Consider the following 22143-nt stretch of genomic DNA (forward strand, 5'->3'; position numbering starts at 1 on the left):
CTCCTATCTCTTGTCCTGCACAAAACTCAACTTGAAACGAATCAAGGACCTAGGAATTAGGCCAGAGACCCTACACCACATAGAAGTAAAAGTAGGCTCAAATCTTCATCATGTCGGCTTAGGACCAGACTTCCTTAGCAAGAAATAAATGCAAGAATCAATAAATGAGATGGATTCAAACTAAAAAGCTTCTTCTCAGCAAAGGAAATAATCAATGTGAAGAGAGAGCCTACAGAGTGGGAGAAAAATCTTTACCACTCACATTTCAGATAGAGCACTAATCTCCAGAATTTATAAAGAACCCAAAAAACACCAAAAATGCAAATAACCCAATCAATAAATGGGCTAAGGACCTGAGTAGTGTTTCACAGAAGATATACAATCGATTCAACGAATATATGAAAAAATGTTCAACATCTCTAGTAAGTAGAGAAATGCAAGTCAAAACTGCTCTAAGATTTCATCTCACCCCAATTAGAATGGCGATTATCAAGAATACAAGTAATAATAAATGTTAGTGAGGATGTGGGGAAAAAGGCACACTCATACATTGCTGGTGGAGTTGCAAGTTGGTGCAGTTACTCTGGAAAGCAGTGTGGAGATTCCTCAGAACACTTGGAAGGGAACCTTCATTTGACCCAGCTATCCCACTCCTTGGCCTATACCCAAAGGACTTAAAATCGGCATACTACAGAGACACAACCACATCAATATTTATAGCAGCTCAATTCACAATAGTTAGATTCTGGAACCAATCTAGATGCCCTTCAATTGATGAACGGATAAAGAAACTGTGGTATACATACACAATGGTATATTATTCAGCCATAAAGAAGATTAAAATTATGGCATTTACAGGTAAATGGATGGAGCTGTAGAAAATCATGCTAAGCAAAATAAGGCAATCTCAAAGAACCAAAGGTAGAATGTTTTCTCTGATCAGTGGATGATGATACTTAATGGGACATGGGTAAGAGAAGAATGGAGGAATGCTGAATTGTGTAGAAGGCAATGAGGGGTGAGGGAGGGGGGAAGGAAAGATAGTGGAATGAGACAAACATCATTACCCTGTGTACATGTATGATTACACTAATTGTGTGAATCCACAGTGTACAAGCAGAGAAATGAAAAGTTATACTCCATTTGTGTACAATGAATCAAAATGCATTCTGCTGTCATATATAACCAAGTAGAACAATAAAAAATATAATTAAATATATAACTAAATAGAACAATAAAAAACAACAAAAATCAATCAATCAATCAATCAATCAATCTTCTCATTTGGGCTTCTTACCAATTAAGAAAAGACTAATCTACCCAGCACATATGTAGATTCAGTAGACATATTTGATTTTTTAAAAAATAAGAGCATAAGAAAAGTAAATATCTTTTTTTTCCCTTTTTATATGAATTTTCACTGGGACATGCTGTTTTTATTTTTAATTTTTAATTTCATCTTCTAAATATTAACTTGAAATGACCCACGAATCATACTTTCTAATGTAAAGTAAGAAACCACCAGATTACTACAATATGCTTTATTTTAACTTCCAACACCAGGAACAAATTTGTTAGTCAAAAATAAATAGCCTACCATACCTTGTCACCTACTGCTCATTCTTAATATTCTGTCCCAAACCAGTGGTTTATTTTCGCTACTCTGAGGTAAAGGACCAGGTTGACAATGAAGTACTCTTCAGTCTCTTCGATCCATACCAGCTCCGCATGCACTCTTCCTTCTGCGTCCGTGTAGTCCACATAGTATGTCTGTCCCAAGAAGTTGGGCCCATCCGAGGGGCAGGCAGCAGACCTCATGCAAACTGGAGAACTCAAGCACCAAAAGGGCTTCCTGTGCTCATCCAGCAGAGTCATGTCCACGATGGAGCAGCTCTAAAAGCAAACAAGAGTCACAGAAATAAAATGGTCTAGTAGACACGATGTTCACAGAAATTGTGACTCCATGTAAAACTGACTGGCAATTCTGCATGTGGGATCAAAACCAGAATATTATCACTGGCATTTGTGGCATAGAACATAATTATTATTTCCTGTCTCATCATTTAATACACTCATTCCAACACAGAGGCGAAGGCCTGGGGACCTTCCAATGTGGTACAGACTTAGTGTCAGAGCATCCGAGATGCAGCAGACTTCGCCCATCTGCACAGCCTTATCGTCTAGAGGCAATACACATTACACACAGGACTCAGATGGCTGCGCAGTGCTTCCACGAGCAAGGGCCACACTGCCCTGGAGAGCAGCAGTGACTCTTCCAGCATCTCAGTGCCACCTACAGATCATGGCCTTCCAGGCTGGTGATAACCCCTGCTTCTCTGAGGCTCTGAACTTCCAGCTCTTCCACCCTTGCTTCACCCTGGACTCGGTCAGACACCAACTTCATGCTCATCCCTCCCATTTCAAGACAAGCTCTCTGTCTCTCTCTCTCCTCTCACTTGTTCCCAAGTCTTAGCATCACCTGAGTGATTCCAATACCTACCAAGACCCTGGTGGAATCACCCCATGCTCTGTACTCTCAATTTCTGCACGACATGACTTCTATGATCTGCTCTTCTTACCTTAGTCCTTCACTTCCAAGGTTTTACCTTTAAACAAATCATTTCCATAAGTGTTCTCCTTCAAAATCAACACTGCTTTCTGTCTATATCTCTTTGCTTTTCAGCTTACTCATAACTACTCCCAACATGGCTATACTTCAGATTCACCCAGAATTTTCACACTAAAAATCACAACTTATTTGTGAATCAAAATATAATTAAACAGAAAAAAATCCAACAAGCATTACACATAGTAAGCGTAAGTACGGTTTTATGAACTTTTGTTTTAACTACCCATGACCATGTATATTCATAGGTGTGCGTAACAGTGGAAATGTAAAATGATTTGGGGATCACTGTGCACGCACCCTCACCTACCAGCCCTCTAACCCTCCTTCCTCAGGCCTCCTTTCACCTATTTAGATGTCACTGTCCTTCACTGAACTTGATGATGCACACACTTCCTTTGCCTCTCTTTCTTCAAACCTGAGGTCCACATTTAGCCAAACCCCAACCCTGGATAAACCCCATTATTTTTCTCTTCTTTTGGATCTGAGTGCAAAGCCACTCCAAACCCATGCTCAGGATGACATGTGGATCCTGCTGTGCTTCTCTGGGGGTTCACTCATCACCCCCCATCCCTCAGTGCCCTATGCTAGGTGCCTTTGAAGATAACCGTACTCTCCACAGGAAGAAATAAAAAGGCACTTTCCTTATTTCCCAGCATCAAACATGCCATGCGCCCTTCCCTGACACACAAAGGGCCATGTCTAAACTCTCTCCCCTCCCCTTTGTATGTCTCAGCCTTGAGAACTCAGTGTAGACACTGGTTCCCTGGGAAGTCTCCATAGGCCATAAACTCAATGGAAGACGAATTTTTGTTGTTTCATTTTGTTTTTCTTTTTTGAACTCATCTCACCTACCCAAGCACCTCGTTCAATCGAGTCCATAGTCACCAAAAAACATTTGCTGATGAATAAGCAAATGAATGATAAATAAACCTTGTCATAAAGGATGAGAAGAGTTCATTCAGCAAAACAGGAGAAAGAAAAGGGAAGAGCACATGCAGAAAGGCTGAAAGAATGTGAGACAGTGGTCATACCGAGGATCAGTCTGTATGACGAGGCCGGGGAAGCGCAGACTCCAGAGTTGCCGAAGGCAGCACTCACATTAGCTCCTATTCTCAAAAACAGGGTCAAAATCCACAGTTTGTAGCAGAACCCATAAAGCAGCAAGAGCACCTTCTCATGGGGCATGACCACCCACAGCATGCAGGACCCACGATCTTCCCATATCAGGCTCTACTAACCTCAACTCTTCATGCATAAAGCAGAACAACAGATCTATACTAAAATACCTACTGTAAATTAAAACTGATGTCAAACTCTGTGTAGATTTATAAGTAACATTAAAATAACATAAAAAAATACCAAGGTATGAAAGACAAGTGAAAGGTAGACATACAAGAGAAGCAAAATAAAATTCATTAGAAATCCTAATAGGAACTGAGAGCAAATAGATCAGGGGAGTCCTGTATCTATCATAAATTACACTGATGATTGCAGCAGGGCTGCCTTTTTGGGAACCTTGGACATGTGAAGTGACTTTGTGAAACAGTGTGGTAACTGCTCATATAGCAACTGCTCTATGTGGATTGATTACTGACATTCAGCCATTGTAAGCATCTTCGAAATGCATTTAAGCTGGTGGTGTGGGCCTATAATCCCTGTGACTCAGAAAGCTGAGGTACAAGGATCACAGGTTCAAGGCCAGCCTCTGCAACACAGCAAAGACCAAACAATTTAGTGAGACCCTGTCTCAAAATGGAAAATAAAAAGGACTGGGGGTGTGGCTCAGTGGTTAAGTGTTCCTGGGTTCAGTCCCCAGGGGTGGCGGGGAGTATTTTATATCATAATCTGACTTACACTGTTTTGAAAGCTGATCCCAGTTCAAGATGTTTCTCAACTGCACCTCCACCATGCCAAGCAGGTGCTGGAAGTCACCACACCCCCGAACTTATTCCAAGCTCTGGGAAAGAATTTTCTTATGAAAATAGTGAAGTCCAGAGGATCAATACCCCTGCCAGGACATGTCACTTCAAATAAAGCAATGTGACAATGCACCATATCCTCTATCATTATCATCCATGTTATTTCTGCCTTTTTTTTTTTTTGTCTCCGGCCCATAATCAGATTGGGTGACATACTTTCTTACCACTATTTGCTCAGGTGGGCATTTTAAGTATTAGAAGACTCCTTTCCAGAGCTGTGCCTATCATTTTCAGAAGCAGTTTTTATTTTACTTGTTTTTAATAGCTACATACAACCTAAAAATGTTTTCTATCTTATGCCCTTATTTAAAAATAAAGTCTTTAGCTCCTTGAGAGCAACTTCTCAACATGTATTTTATTAATTCACTATTCTTAGGGTGGTGCTATGCCTGAGCTGCATGGCAAACAAAGGTACATGATGTCATTCATCCAACTTCCTTCTCTGGGAACAAGGACAGCTTAGTCTCTTAGTACTAACCACATACATAAATGCCAAATGCAGACTGACCATGCCCACCCTCCAGCCTGGAAGAAGGCACATTCTTGAGCTATGTTCCTTCTTCCTTCTCCCAAAGCTCATCTGAGGAAAGAATTCACAGTGGAACTATCCAGGGCCAGGTAAACCACTCCCTGCTTTGGGGACTCAGAATCCTGTTTCCAGACCACGCTGCTGTGCCCGGAGCCTGAGAGTCTGAGCCATTGCTTCAGCAGCGCTTCTGTCTCTGCCTGGAGCTCAGCGAAGCCTCCGCTTCTGAAGCTCTGCACGCAGCCTCCGTGAGAACTGCTGTAAGACATACACCAGTACACCTGCTGCCGAAATGCTATTTAGGGTTGAGTCTGCCTTATATATGGTTCCAATAGAAAGCTGGAATAAAGCTTTGCTTCTTGGTACAATTACTATGTTTCCCTTTTGTCCCCTAGTGAGACTAAATGACTGCTTTCCTCTTGTTCTAAACTACCAGAAAATATATAACAAAATTTTTTAAAAATTATCCTGGTCCTTTACATTAGTCCACAGTCTTTCTTAGTCTACAAGGTAAATTTTGATTTTAATATTTTGTCTTAGTGCACATTTTTATTTTAGGCCCCCTGCATCAGAGAAAAATAAGAAATCAGGTCTATGCTCTTAAAGACATGAAACAATAGTCTTTTGTGTGTGATAAATATAATGTTTACCAAATTTTAAACATGTGCTTACAGATAAATAGGATGAGTAAAACATCTCATTGTGCCAACTACCTTCTCTTCTTTCCTCCTACGTCCTTCCATCCTTCCCCACCACCCAACTCTTAGTTGATTCCCATCCATGGGGTTAATTTTTGATGTACTATCAAAAAGACACCTGTATCCTGGAAAAAGAGTTTATAACTGCAGTAAACTTTAAATTCATGTAGGAATGATGATGACATTTTAAGCAAATGCTATTTGCCTGGTCCAACTTTCAGCTCCACTCTCTCTCCACAGAACAGACAGGCAGGATTTTAGGGAGTGAAGGGTGCGGTCAGCACAGCTCAGTCTATAGTCCACCTACCACAGCTATAGCACAACTCTGCTACAGTCTACCACACTCCACAAACAGCAAAAGGTGCTTGGTAAGCACTTGATGGAGGAATCAAGTGATTGTCACTGGCTAAGGGAGTGTCCACAAATCTACAGAAACCAGAATAACAAGTCCAATAAAGGAGGCATCATGGATATACATCAACAGACCGTTTTGTTATAGAGAAATCAGGATACTTGAAAAAAAAAAACAAAAAACTTTTTTACCTTTATAAAGCCATCAAAAATATTAGTTCTCCAAGCAAGGCCAACTTTTCCAATAAGTGGTAGGTGTTCTCTGTTATTATTAAAATTTATCACAATCAGCTTCACATATCCATCTTCGATACATCCTGAAAATAATTTAAGGTTGTTATAATTACTATATTCCAAGGCAGGACAGCAAATCAAGTCTTCAGGTTGGCAGGTCCATATGGGATACTTATCCCCTAAGTTCTAGATTTATCCAAGGCCATCTGAACAGCAAATCCTGGCCCTAAACTGAGGCCAGAGCTGCAGACAGGAAATTAATGTGTGTTCCTGGAAAGGGGGAAAGGGATATTTGAAGGTGAGTCAAGACACATACTTTGTCACTAATTAAAAGGCCATGAGAAGAACCTTTGTCTTGACCAAGACTCTCCTCACTTGCAATGTGATAATGATGGAAACCAGAATACAAAGTTTAAGGAAGCAAAAGCAGAAGAGGCAAAGAAAGATAATCAAATGAGAGGGAGCAAGGAAAACACTGCCCCAAGAAAGGAAAGAATGGAGAACAGATGAACACGAGGGAAGGGAAGGAGACGGGCATTCAAAATGAACGTCTTCGCACATGCTCATAAACGAGTGAAAGTCCTTGCACATGCTTACCAAAGTGCAAGGCCAAATCCTGCCTGGTTTCTAACTAGCTCAAAGCTGGACACTAGCAACTTTATCACTGAAGCAAGCAGTGCCATGTTCTGCTTTCCAAGGCCTCTTGTGACTGGGGAGAGGTGGCCACACTGCCCAGCTCAGGTAACTGGTGGGCTTCACAGATCCATTTAACAGACCATGAAAAGCACCATTAAGCACAGTAACATAGTAGCAAGACTTAGGACAATTCCTAAGGAAAGCTGACCCGAAAAAGAGAAGATCAAATGTTCTTCAGTCCTAGGATCAGTTATTACATAAGACAAAATACAAACTCAGCTAAGTTGTCTTGGCACCCAGGGCCCTATTCCACACATTCTATACTGTGTTTTATAACTAAAGTTGAGCCAAAGGTTAAAACCAAAGCTTTGGTAGGGCCCTCCTCTGTAACAATGTACTGAAAGTGGAGACACCACCAGAGGCAGGCATTGCCCGTCCTGGGACCGGGGGGTACGCTTCACCTAGGTGTCCTCTCTGCTGGCTTCTGGAGTCTCATTTGCCCCAACTATGGTGGCAGCCCACATTTCCCTCCTGGTTGCTGAGTAATTAATGAAAACCCTGCAGCTTCTTTCTCCACTGCCTCTAGGTACAGGACTGAATGCCAAACAATACGGCCCCTTCCCAAGCCGCTCTACTGTCATTCGCAGGGCTGGGCAGAAGCAGGGCAAAGTCTGTGAAAAGCAAGACTTCACTGGAAACACAGTAATGACATTCTAAACGGACCAGATGTGACTCTGTTCTGCTGTGTACTACTACACAGCTATGTGCAAAAGCAAGAGAGGCCTCCGACTGGCACCGCAAGGGCAGGCCTGTGTGCTAGCAACAGCAGGCTGTATGGAAAACCTGGAGTCCATTTTCCACATGACTCATCCTCAGGGCACTGGAGAAAATGCACCCCCAATACAACAGCCAATAACATCTAAATGGCAACTGTCTGAGCTAATACACATGAAATCCCTGCAGGAGGCAAACCTGCTGTTATTTTGTTATTACCAGATATCCTACCATTTCAAAACAATCTTGAAGCTGTGGTGACTTCAAAGGTCCATGCTTTTTCTGCCAGTCCTTCACACCCACTTAAATCTATCCAACAGAGAAGGTTCAGCTCTGTCTACACGTCAACAGCCCACACAGGAAATGTGTGGGTCAAAGTGTGTGTACACACAGGTGGCACTTGGAGTACTTGTTACTTCCATTGAATTCAGCATTTTATGTACAGTAGCTTAAAAGAATGCTTTAGAAGATTATTTTAAAATTAATGCTAGTAGTTATGTTTTGTAGTTTTCTGAAATCATAGGTGAGATAACTGATGTACAGAGAGATTAACAGTGATTTGCCAAAGGTCCTACCCTGGTAAACAGCATAAGCACAATTGTTCTATTGTCTAAAAGATTAAAGCACATACAAAAAGGGAGAAACATACTTACCTACTGGTTTATAAACTAGCTAAGAATTTATAAGGGTAATTCAAATTCTCATGATGTTTACATATTAATGCCAACAGAGAAAAACCTACCTATAAATTATCAAGACAAGATTCACTGGGGAATCATTTATGGTTCCCCCAAACTTTTGGCAATTCCTTAGGCTATGAGTCCCACACTCATCATTTCCCATTCCCAACCCTCCATTTAGCTAGGTCATGAGTGACTCAGGTTCCTTTGATAAGACAAGCACACCTGTTGTGGTTTAGACATTAGATGTTCCCTAAAAGCTAATATGTGAAACAATGTAAGAAAGATCAGAGGTGAAATGATTGGGTTATGAGAGTCGCAACATAATCAGTGCATTAAATTGCTGATAGAGATTAACTGGGTGGTAACTATAAGCAGGTAAGGTGTGGCTAGAAGAAGTAGGTATACATTTTGTCTCTGATGAGTCAGAACGGTCTCTGCTTCCTGCATGTCTTGTCCCAAGTTGCCCTCTTCTGCCACACCCTTCCACCATGATGTTCTCCCTCCCTTGGGCCCAGAGCAAAAGAGTCTGGTCTCTATGAACCAAGACCTCTGAAACTATGAGCACCAAATAAATTTTTCCTCTTCTAAAATTGTTCTTGTCAGGTCTTCTGGTCAGAGTGGCAAAAAAAGCGGACTAAAACATGGCCCTGTGTACCTGAGGTCAGAAGTGAGCGGAGGATAGGAAAAAGCATTTTCTGCAGATGCAGTGCAGAGAAGCCCTTTTCCTCGGAGCTGGCAGGGGCAGAGCTCTAGAGCAAATGCACTAAGACCTGGTATTTTCAGGAGAGAAGCCACAGTGTGAACCTTAGGTGCAAATGCTCCACCCGAGCTCCTGGAGAAGCTCTGGGTTCCCACACACACACTACATTTCTGTGCTCTTTAATTCACTTAGGATAAATTCTACTGTGGGAGATGCCAACCTAAACCTGCTGGTACATAAGACCATTTCCCAAATGCACCAAGTACGACTGAAGGCTCACCATCTTGGCTTCCAGTATCAATGCATATATAAGAATGCATCTTAAGTACATAAAGACCCCATTCTGAACAATGCCTGGCTATACACTAGCTCTGTAACCACAGTCAACTTACAAACTGCGTATCACAGGGATACAAACAGAGAGCACCTGAGAAGGCTTTGTGAGGAGTAACAGAACTAGTAAAATATAAACATTACAAGGAAGCTTATTAAATATGCCAGAGGGCATGAGAAGTACCTTATGTGCACTATTAGAACAAGAAGTCTATCTAAAGGGCCAAGTCTATTATGTTATGTTCACACATAATTTGATGAATCTCATTCCCAGTACTTTCCCTTTTAATCCTCTATTATCTCCCCCAATCCACTGGCTCTACTATACTGATCTTCTATTATTATTTTAATTAATGCAATATATGATATATGTACCCAGATTCAGACATAGCATAATTTGGTAGATTTCATTCCCTACTACTTCCAATGACCTTCCCTCAGTCCCCTTCCTCTACTGGTCTTCCTTCTGTTTTTGTGAGACCCCCCCCATCATAGATTCTGCATATGACAGAAAACATATGACCCTATTCTTTTTGAGTCTAGCTTATTTCACTTACCAATGATGTTGTCCAATTCCATTCATTTACCTATATATAACACAATTTCAATTTTTCTTTCTGAGTAAAACTCCATTGTGTAGATATACCACATTTTCTTTATCCATCCATCTGCTGATGGACTAAACTGGATCCATAAATTGGCTATTGTAAATTGCACTTCTAAAACATTGGTATGCATGTGTCACTACAGTATGCTGACTTTAGATGTTTCAGATAAATACCATTTCTAGTCTTTTGAAAAATCTCCATACAGCTCTGCAAAGAGGTTGTACTAATCTGCATTCCCCAAAAAATGTACAAGTGTACCCTTTTTCCCATCCTCTCCAACAATTGTTTTGTTTGTATTCTTGATGACTGCCATTCCAACTAGAGTGAGATTAAATCTCAATGTAGTTTTGATTGGCATTTCCCTAACTGCTAAGAATATTGACCATTTTTCATTTATTGGTTGGCCATTTGTATTTCTTCTTTTGAGAAATGTCAATTTACATATTTTGCCCATTTATTAATTGGGTTATTAGTTTTACTGGTCATAAGTTTTTTTTAAGTATATATTCTGGATATTAATTCCATCAGAAGGGTAGCTGTCAAAGACTTTTCTCCTTCTGTAGGTTTTCTCTTTACACTCACTTCTCTTCTTGTGCAGATGCATTTTAATTTGATGCCATCCCACTATTGATTCTTGATCTTTTTTCTTGGGATTTAGGAGTCTTATTAAGGAGATCAGGGCCAGCTCCTGTGTACTGGATTGTTGACCCTATGTTTTCAGCTATCAGGTGCAGTGTTTCTGGCCTAATTCCTAGGTCTTCCATCCACTTTGAGTTATTTTTGTGCAGGGTGAGAGACAAGAGTCTAGTTTCATTCTTCTATGTAAGGATATTCAGTTGTCCAAGCACCATTTGTTTAAAGGGCTCTTTTCTCCCACATGTGTTCTTGCCATCTGTCAAGGATCAGATGAAGAAATCTATGTGGATTTCTCTTTGTGTTGTCTGTTCTATTCCACTGGTTTTCACATCGTTTTCACGCCAGCCCCTTGTTGGTTCTGAACTCCAGCTCTGGGGTATAATCTGATTAGGTATTGCCATGCCTTCATCATCACTCTTACTGCTAAGGATTGCCGTGGCTCTCCTGGGCCTCTTATTCTTCCATATGAATTTTGGAAGAGTTTTTTTCTAGTTCTGTGAACAAGGTCACTGGTATTTTGATAGGGATTGGACTGAATCTGTATATCACTTTTAGAAATATAGCCATTTGACAATATGAATTCTGCCTATCCATGAATATTGGGGGGTCTTTTCATTTTCTAAGGTCTTCTTCAATTTCTTTTTTCAGTGTCTTCAGTATTCTTTAATTTTCTTTGTAGAGGTCTTTCACCTCCTTAGTTTGATTTATTTCCAATATTTTACTTTTCATTGAGGTTATTATAAAAGAAATAGTTTTCCTCATCTCATCAAATTCATTATTGGAGCATATTGAATTTTCTGTTAATCTTGTATCTTGCAACCTTCCTGAATTTATCAGATCTTCTGGTGCAGCTTCTTTGGGTCATCTAAGTATAGGATCATGTCATCAGCAAACAGAGATAGTTCAATGACTTCTTTTCCTTTATCCCTTTAATTTCCTTTGATTTTTCTGATTTCTCTTGGCTAGAGTTTCAATAACTATATTGAACAGGAGTGGTGAGAATAGACATTCTTATCTTCTTTCTGATTTTAGAGGAAATGCTTTCAATTTTTCTCTGTACAGAATGACATTGACATTAGGTTTGTTATACATAGCCTTTATAATATTGAGGTAAGTTCTCTCTATCCCTATTTTCTTCAGTGTTTCTAACATTAGTGGTGCTGGATTTTGTCAAAAGCTTTTTCAGCATCTATTGAAATGAACATGTGATTTCTGTCCTTGATGCTATTTATGTGATGAAATACATTTATTGATTTTCATGTGCTGAACCAACCTTGTATCCCTGGAATGAATCCAACTCAATTGTGGTGTACACTGTTCTTAAAGCACTTTTGAATATGAATTGTTAATATTTTATCGAGGATTTTTGTATCTTAGTTCATTAGGGGTAATGTTCTGTAGGTTTCTTTCCTTGATGTGTCTTTATCTGGTTTTGTTATGAGGATGATACTGGCTTCACAGAATGAATCTGGGAGTGTTCCTTTCTATTTCATGGAATAACTAGTGAGAGTTAACTTTCATTGTCCTTTAAAGGTAGAACTCAGCTGAGAATCCATCTGGTCTAGGCTTTTCATTCTTGGAAGGCTTTTTATTACTGCATCAATCTCATTGCTCGCTATTGGTCTGGTTAGGTTTTTTATATCCTCTTGGTTCAATTTGGGCAGGGTATATAGGTCTAGAAATTTAACTATCTCCTAGATTTTCCAATATATTGAAATACAAGTTTTCAAAATAGTCCCTAATGATCCTCTGTATATCAGAAATGTCTGTGATGAAATTTCCTTTTTTATCTCTAAGTTTGTTGATTTGGTTATTTTGGCTAAGGATTTATCAATTTAGTTTACCTTTTCAAAGAACCAATCTTTGCTGGCACTGATTCTTTACATTTTTTTCTCTATATTCATTCTCTATTTTATTATTTTCCACTCTGACCTTAATTATTTCCTGCCTTCTACTGGCTGGGAGATTGATTTGTTCTGGCTTTTCTAGGGCCTTGATTTATAGCATTAGATTATTTGGAATCTTTTTTTTCTTTCTTTCTTTTTTTTTTTTTTTTGTTAATGTGGGTGCTTAATGCTATAAAATTTTCTCTTAGAACCACCTTCATAATGTCCCAGAGATTCTGGCACATTGTATCACTATTCTTATTTGATTCTAGAAATATTTAAAGTAAATCTCTCATTTCTTCCATGATCAATTCTTTGTTTAAAAGACTATTGTTCAATCTCCATGTGTTTGTTTGGGTTTCTATAATTTTCTTGCTGTTTAGTTCTAATTTTATTCCATTATGATCTGATAAACTTTTCCTCCTCTACAGTTGTTCTGGTCAGGTACGTGGGATTATATTGGTTTTGGGGTTTGATTTGTTTTGTGTTTTGGTTATTTTGTTTTGTTTTGGGAAGACTTACTTTGTGGTCTAAGATATGGTCTATTTTGGCAAAAGTTCCATGAGCTGCTGAGAAGAATGTGAATCCAGCTACTGTTTAATTAAACATTCTAAGAATGTCTGTTACGTTCTTTTGACTGATAGTATTATTCAGGTAGAAGTGTCTATATTATGTCTGGATGACTTATTAATGAGAGGTATGTTCAAATTGCCCAGTATTATTTTACTGGGCTCTATCTGGGACTGATGCCATACTGTTTTACATAATCAGGTACACCAAAATTTGGAGCGCAAATATTTAATATCTTCTTGCTGGATTATTCCCTTTACCACTATATAGCAACCTTCCTTGTCTCTTTTGATTAAATTTCACTTGAAATCTGCTTTTATGATATGAGAATAGCTAGTCCTGCTGATTTTCAGACACCCTTTGCATGAAATATTTTTTCCACCCTTTATTTTCAGCCCATGAATGTCTTTGCCTATGAGATGACTCTCTTGCAAACAGCATATTTATTTAGCTGAGTTTTTTAATCTACTCTGCCAGTCTATGTTTTTTTAATTGGAGAAGTGTGAACATGTACTTTCAGAGTTATGATGAAGAGATCTTTATTATTTTCTGCTACTTTCATTCCATATATTTAATTTGGTCTTAATTTTCAGTGGCTGAATGGTTCATGCAGTGAGCTTCATCTATTTGAGGTTCTGGGGTACGTTTTTGAGTTCCTCTGGTGTGTAGTATTTATTTAAATATTTTCTATAGTGCTGGCTTAGTGATTACGAATTCTTTTGGAAAGAATTCTTTTGGAAATTTTATCCTGTAAAGTTTGTAATTTTTCTTCAATTCTACATGATGGCTTTGCTGGATATAACAATCTTGGCAATTGCTTTCTTTCAGAGCTTGGATTATCTTATGCCAACTCCTTCTGTATTTTAGTATCTGTGCTGAGAAATCAGAAGTGAGGCTTACTGATTTACCACTTGTTATAGTTTGAATGTGATGTATCCCCTAAAAGCTCACATCAGACAATGCAAGGTTTGATTAACCTAATCAGTGAACTGATCCTTGATGCGATTAACTGAGTGGTAGCTGGAGACAAGTCAGGTGTGGCTGGAGGAAGTGGTTCATTGGTGCAATGGCTATGGTTTATATATTTTATATCTGGTGAGTGAAGTCTGTCTGTCTGTCTGTCTCTCTCTCTCTCTCTCTCTTTCTCTGCTTCCTGATCACCATGTGAGCTGCTTCCATCTACCACGCTCTTTTGCCATGATGTTCTGCCTCTCCTCAAGCCCTGAGGAATGGACCTGGCCTTTATGGACTAAGACCTCTGAAACTCAGAGCCCTCAAATAAACTTTTCCTTCTCTACAGTTGTCTGGTCATGTCTTTTAAGACAGCAGTGAAAAAGCTGACTAAAACACCACTAAATGTTGATGTTTTTCTCTTGTGGATTTTAATAATTTGTTCTCTACGCTAGACACTGTGATTATGATGTATCCTAGGAAAGGTTCTTGCTTGATCTTGTCTATTTCAAATGCTATATGCTTCCTGTATGTGGATGTCCATCTCATTCCTAAGGTTTGGAAATCTTTCTATTATTTCACGGAAAAGGTTCTTAATGCCATTAGCCTGCATCTTCGTGCCCTTTTCTATTTCAATGACTCTTAAGTTTGGTTTCATTGTCCCAGAGTCCTTATCTATGCTGATCATGATCTTTTATTTTTAACCTTATTGAATTCTGAGTATTTGGACTTATATACCCTGTATTTGAGGACTGAAGTTCTTTTTTCTATGTAATCTAACCTGATTGTGATAATTTCAAGTGAATTTTTAATTTATTTTGTCTTTTCATTTCCAGGAGTTATGATTGTTTTCAGTTTCTACCACTAATGAAAGGTCTTTAACCTCCTATATTTGCTTAATTTGTTCTTTAAATTTTCTTTTGGCTCATTAATTATTTTAATAATTCATTTTTTCCAGTACTTCTCTGGAATTTCATCTCCTTCCATATCTATAGTCTATTGTTGGGGAATTATAAATTTTGAGTGGAGACTTGTTTGCCTGTTTCCTCATGCTTTCGGAGGTCTTAGGTTTTACACACCCATTCAGATGGATTCCTCTTTCTCTTTTCTAAGGGTGTCCTTTGGTGTGTAGTTATCTCTTTTATAATAAGTTCAGTGTTGTTGGCATATCTTAGCTTCAAAACCTATGCTCAATGTAACTTAAGTGGTATTTTCAACCACCAATGACTCTCAGTTAGCCACTGCAGAAATACTGATTTAATTCACTCTTTGAAAACTGCTGCAACCCTGTAAGTTCCTCTGAACCACTGTCTTGGAATTTCTGTTAATGTTGTAGGAGCAGATGTCCAAGAGTGGGACACCCAAGGTACCTGTCCCCCAGCACTTCCTACTTGGGTCTTAGTCACTGGTTTGGGGTTTTTGCACTCCATCTTCTATGTATTAAAGTGTTTTTGATGTTTGAACAGGGTTAGTTTGTGTGTGGAGCAAGATGAATTGTTATTGGGTTGAGTTTTGGGTATAGCTCAGCAGCAGAATCTCTACCCTGTGAACTCAGCGTACCAGTCATTTTCCAGCCCCTCTCAGAACAATGGGAAACAACAGCAAGAAGATCAGCAAACAATATAGCAAAATGCCCAGTGTCTACTATAATATCTACAACACTAATTACTATAAAAAGAGGAATGGTGGAGTCAGCAATTAACGATACCCATTACAAATAAAGAGTCCTGAACTATATATCTACCATTAAAGTAAATAGCAAGCATCAATTATTCAATTCACCTCACTAATAACCTCAACAACATGAATGGTAGTGGCAGAAATTATATAAATTCAACAGTTTCAAAAGATAGTAAAATTACAGTTCATAAAGAGAAAAGAACATGGGGCATAAAGGCAAAAGAAAATTTAAAATATTCAAAAAAGTAGAGGAAAAGCAGAAGAAAGTTAGCAAGTGATAGCTATAAAGGAGGAGGAGTAAAAATAACTAAAAGAAACTAAAGACAGAAAGAAAGTACAAAAGAATTTGGCATTAGAGGGTGGAGAAAGGGGAGGAAGAATAATGAGAAACAAAAATAAGAGCAAAACCAAACAAATAACCCTAACCTTTCAAAGACAAAATAAGGCAAAATAACAAATGTGTGAAAAAAATTTTTTTAAATATATAAACAGACAGATAGATAGATATCCATGAACCAATCAGCACAGTATAAGATAGGATGGATTGGGAAGTACTAACATTTGAAGTTTTGTCCAGACAGACTAGATCAATGTACTCCTAAGATGGGGCTGATGCACTGTTCTAAATGAGACATTCTGGTGGCTGGTGGCTGCTGTTTAGCTCTGATCAGAACTTTGTGGGGTAGAAAGATTAGATCAGCACACCCTAGGGCCAGGCAGATTCCAATCTTTGCAGGCATCTGGATCTCTAGGGCCTCCAGAGAAATCCACTTGTAGGGCCAGGTAACTGGTTCTCCACAGGTCTCACACACTCTAACCATAAATGTGGTCTTCCCTGGATCAGACCCCAAGTGCAATCATGCTTGCCTGATCAGCTTCTGAACTCTCCCCACTTGGTCCCATGAACCACCAGACCCAAAGGAAAAGCAAGCAAGCCGAACTTCACTTCATATCCCCATTTGGAATCCCCCTGGGCAAAATCCTCTATGTCTATTTCAGTTACACCCCACCCTAGATCCATAGCAAGAACATCCTGGGACAGTCTGGCAATGCTTTTTTTCTATGACCTCCTAGACTCCTGCAGTAGGAAACCACAAGGTGGCTGCTTCAAGATGACTCTCCACTTACAAGCAAGAAATACAGAGTACTTTTCAAATGCCAGCTCACTGCACAGCCTCTGGTCAGCTAAGATCAGACTGGCTCTCTGTTCCACAGAGTCTCCTGTGCCAAATTTGTTTGCTATGTTTCTCTCTATTTGTGTCATTCTTCCCCTCTGTGGTAAACTGGTACTGCTGGTACCACCAGCCTGGTTCCAAAGTACTCCTTCCTGTCTTATACTCAAAGCATATTTCTGCCTCTCTGGTTCTCTTACTGTCAATTGAATTTCAGTGAATACCCTGTTACCTATCCCACTAAGAAGTTGTACTGCTGCTTGAATCCCAAGCCACACAGTGACTGGAAAATGTACCATTCCTCTATTCAGTCATCTTTCCTTCTTTTTGATTCTGACCAAGACATCAAAATAATTTAATCAGGAAAGAAAGTCTTCTCAGAAATGGTGCAAAATAACATGAGAGGAAAAAAGCAACCCTTACCTCATTTCTACACAAAATTAATTAGGAATTGATCACAGACATAAAAGTAAAAGCTAAAGCCAGAAAACTAATAGAGAATATTTTTTAACCTGGATAGGAAAAGCCTTTAAGACAGGAAAAAACCAATAACCATAAAATAAAAAATTGATTAATTAGATTTCATCAAATGAGAAACTTGTGATCATCGAAAGATCATTAAGAAAAGAAGACTGAGAATGAATATTTGCTAAACATATATCTGACAAAGGACAGACATCCACAATATATAAAGAACTACAATTTAGGAATAAAAGGGTAACTCATATAAATAAAGGCAAAAGGATTGAGATATTCCTACTAGAAGTCTCTACATCTTTCATATTAACTAGGACTTAACCAGATATATATAGGGTGGTACTGTTCCAGATACTGGTGACATTTAAGTAATTTGAGTTTAGAAAGAATAAAGTATGTACTTAGACTCTCTAAAAATTGACTGTTGGTTAATTCAATTCACTCTAAAAGCAGTTTTTTCTATTGCTGTTTTTAAGGGTTTCAATTGGTATTTCTGCAAGATTCAGATCTATTTTCCACATCTTTGGAGAAATTTTTTATCAGTCCAGTCCAGTCTACTACACTTGAGTATATTTTTTCTAGACTAATCCTTTCACAGAAGTTTAGGGAAAAAAGCATATGAATATTTGTTATGGGCTTTCTGACACCTGTTCTGCTTCTCCTGTTATGTACATTCTAATATTCCTGTGAGCAGCACAGCCAGCTCAAGTCACATGCTTCAATGTAGAAGCTAGGTTTGGTTATCAAACATCCTTCTCACCTGGGTATAAGACTGATTCAAGGATGAGCTCATGGCCTGACCAGAACTAAGGAGATGCAATGAAGATCCTGGGAAGAGGTAAAGGGATCTTGGAAAGGAGAACTTCAATCATGAAACAAGAGATCTAGAGCTAGCTAGAGCTACCTTGCAAGGAGGAAAGCTAACTAAGAATAAAGTGTACAAAGAAGAATCAGGTTGGGAGATAAAAAATAGAGACAGCTTTATTCAGATCCATGACAAACATCAGACAAGCATGATGAGCCCCTGAATCAAACTAAACTTGAAAAAAAGACCTGCCTCTGAATTTTAAACAATATGACCCATTTTTGCTAAGCCAAGTTTTGAATTGGATTGAGTTTTCTACAACTTTCAATTAATAAAAAGAGAAGCATTTTTTATTTTAAAATAATTTTTGACACAGAAAGCACACACACACATACACACACACACACACACACACACACATATATATATATATATTTTTTTTTTTTAAGTAGAAAAGGAGCTGATAGAAAAATAGATTTGAGATGATGAAAGAGATAAGACACAAATGGCTAAATAAAGGTCCCAGAGCAGGCAGGAGCAAATATATTTAGGAACAGAAATTGGAAAGCTCGTTTTAGAAAGAAGTGGGACATCTTTTTCTCTGAAAGAGAGGGGGGGAAAAAAAAAACAAGAATACAAAAAGCTTGTGAAACAGTGAAGATGTAATGCCAGAGGAAGATCAGGAAGCACAACTGAGTGACAGTTTCTCCTTAGAATAGTGAGCCCAAGAATAAGGAGCAAAAGAGGAAGATGCTGTGATGGTATTTTAAAATCTTTAGGTAAAATATGAAGGGGAGTTAACAAGAGTTGGTTTAAAATTTTCTTAGTAGGAAGAAAAGATAAGTTGAAGTATGAATATGCCACAGTGGACATGCCTTTGTGATTCCCCTTAAGAAACTAATAAGCATTCATAGTTCAAAAAGCAACAGAAGGTGGAAGAGAGTTTTAGATCAGTGGAGTGAAGGCACAGGGTGACAAAGAAAGGACCTCTGTGATGCCACAGAGTACGAGACAGCCAACATGTCACCTGGCTATAGATCCAGAAAAATCAAGCCAGAAGGATAACAAGACTCAGGACAGAAAGAAATCCAAATAATTCACTGGCAGTAAGAAAGTTGGCATTATAGATGGTGGGAAGTTTATGATCTGAGAAAAAGCTTTAAATTCAGAATCCTGGAGATCCAGAATTCTGATACCAAATAGATTCATACCAAGGGAAAATTAAAAAATCCATTCCTCATGTTTCTTACTAAACTTATCTTCCACTTGCTACTTATTTTATGTAAGAGATTCTATTTCTACAACTGCCCTACTAAATATTTTACTAAATACTACAATCTTATTTAAGCAATATTCTAGAAAACATAAATATAAAAAAATAAAGAACATATATCCTTCCTTTTGAATGATTAAAAAAAATCTAATCAGGAGAGAGAAAGAACAAATCAAATTTTAAGGTCAAATCTCAAATAAAAGCCAGAGTCCAAGAATGTAAGAGAAGGCTATATGGGCTCCTGCAAAGGACTTCAGAATCTTGAGCCTCCTCCTCAGCACAAGTGTGTCGTGGGCAGGCCATGCTAGGGGTGCAGACTGTGCAGTTGTGAAGGCCCTCCTCTTGGTATGAGGCTCTACCACTGTCATTTTGAATTTCTATTATTTTATAACATGGATCCCCACATTTTTCTTTTTCCGAGTCCCAGAGATCATGCAACTTTTCCCACTCATGGGTAAAGTACTGCTTAGTCCTGATGAGCTTGGAATGAAATTATGGAGATCTGAGTTATCTGACTGTATGAACAGTAATTGGTAATGCTTATTTTTCATAATGAGTCACTAGATGCATGAAAATGTACAAACCACTACTAATGAAGTAGCTATAATGAGTTATCTGTTCTAATTTTTCTAGGTAATCACCACCCAGAAAGGACAATACTGTTTCTAATGCTTTTCCTGTTATGATAAATGCTTACAGAGTACAACCTGACCTAGAAACATAGAGAGCAATTAATATCAGAAGCAGGAGAAACAAAAAAAATTCATCTATTTTTAGAATCACAACAAAAATAACACCATGTAAGCAGAAAGTATCTGAAGCAAACAATAAAAACTTGAATAGAAGATTTTCTGACTTATCGGGTTCAGCTGCTGAAGAGCTGAATGACCCCACTCCTGGTATAAAAAAGCAGTTTTTAAGGCCCGTAACTTTTTTATCCCCTCAACATTTTCTATGGTGTCTTACTGAGTAAGGCCTAAATTTATTATTTAGTCAGTATTTTAATTTAAAGCATAGTGTAAAAACTATATATGATATAGAGCAAATCTAACAAAATGCAGACATAATCCATAAGAATTTATTCACAAATGCAACACAAAAATGGAGTATTAGTGAGTAGCAAAAGGTACTTTTCTATGGGCAGTAAAGACAAACGTAAATAAATGGAAAGATAGATCAAAACCCTAAAGAAAATATACCAATTCCTTCCAAACTAATGTACAAATTTACTATGAATTTGATCAAAATCCAAATAAGATATTGTATAATCTGGCCAAGTGAATATGCATAAATGCACAAAAATAATCAAGAAATCATTGACAGAATTTCATTACTAAGTTCATTTTATATTGGGGCAGGGAATGTATATTTTCAAAACAAAATGAACAAGTAAAACTTGAATTATCTTCTTGCCTAAAAAGGATAGGTGCACTAATTCTCAACAGAAACAATTCTAAGAGGAAAGGGTATGGGAACTTGTAGTCCGTGTAGTTTTTATGTTAATCAAAACAAAATTCAGAGATGAAAAATGAAAAAAAATTCTCAGTCTAAAGGAAATATAGGTTAGTATTTATGTGATCTTAGTGAGGGTCTCCCCTGCCCACATACATGTACGGAGAGAGAATATATATGAGAAACAACTTTGAAAAAGTCATTTACATAAAATTAAAAGCTTTTGATAAATCCAAACCAATATATACAAAATTAAATTAAGAGGCTGGGGATTTGATTTGGTGGTAGACCACTTGCCTAGCACACACAAGGTTATGAACTTGCTCTCCAGCACAATTTAAAAATTGAAACTTAATTATATAAAAAGGCAAAAGACAAAGAGTTGTAATAAATGTGATAGATATAAATATTGTAAACAATTAATCAATCAAACACAAATACATGAATGTTTGATTTAAAACGAAATACAAAAATAGACAATGATAACAGCAACATAGTGCCATGCATATTTGAGACTCAGATTATTACCTCCTTTTAATCTTCGCAACTAGGTTCTAACATTATTCTCATTTTGCAAGCAAGGGCACTATGGTGATTGAACAAGGTCACACAAATATTAGGAGGTGGTACTAAAGTTGGATCCTAAGATATCCCTTAAACAGCCTTCCATGTCGTTTCTATAATAGTCATAACTCTTTTAGAGTCAATTTTTTAAATAGTCAGACCTAACATTCAAAGACATGCAAAATTAAAGCAACTGAATGTCATTTTCTTCTCACAAAATCATCAGATATTTTTCAAAATAATGCTGATGAGACCAGTATTATAATCATGAAAAACTGAGACTTAAATGCCCAATGTTTAGGGAATGAGTTGTGAAATCATGATAAAACTAAACAAACTGTCATGGAACTTTTCAAAATCAAATGTTCTAAGGCTTTTTAGAAACACTGGAAAATGATCCTGACATAACCTTAGAAGTAAAAAGAACAGAGCATAATTCATTTAATATTATCTACCTATATAAAGTTATATAGTTGAAAATGGACCAAATTATGGACAATAGTTGTCTTTGGGCAGTTTTTATTTG

At 37.9% G+C, this 22143-nt stretch overlaps 1 protein-coding gene across 2 annotated transcripts in view; it reads right to left on the reverse strand.

Moving 5' to 3' along the window:
- Positions 1 to 1527: 1527 nt before the first annotated feature.
- Fbxo15 (F-box protein 15) overlaps positions 1528 to 22143 on the reverse strand; it is a 60382-nt gene continuing 39766 nt past the window's right edge. The window contains exons 9-10 of one of the 2 annotated variants that reach the window (XM_047525936.1): positions 6376 to 6500; positions 1528 to 1893 (exon numbers count right to left, since the gene is read on the reverse strand). In XM_047525936.1, the coding sequence (XP_047381892.1) occupies positions 1624 to 1893; positions 6376 to 6500 (395 nt within the window). In that variant the 3' untranslated portion in view covers positions 1528 to 1623. Of the gene's footprint in view, positions 1894 to 6375; positions 6501 to 22143 lie in introns of those variants that run through there. The other variant, XM_047525937.1, reaches the window with a different exon arrangement.

This window comes from Sciurus carolinensis, chromosome 15 (genome assembly GCF_902686445.1).
Source record: "Sciurus carolinensis chromosome 15, mSciCar1.2, whole genome shotgun sequence".
NCBI classification, from domain to species: domain Eukaryota; kingdom Metazoa; phylum Chordata; class Mammalia; order Rodentia; family Sciuridae; genus Sciurus; species Sciurus carolinensis.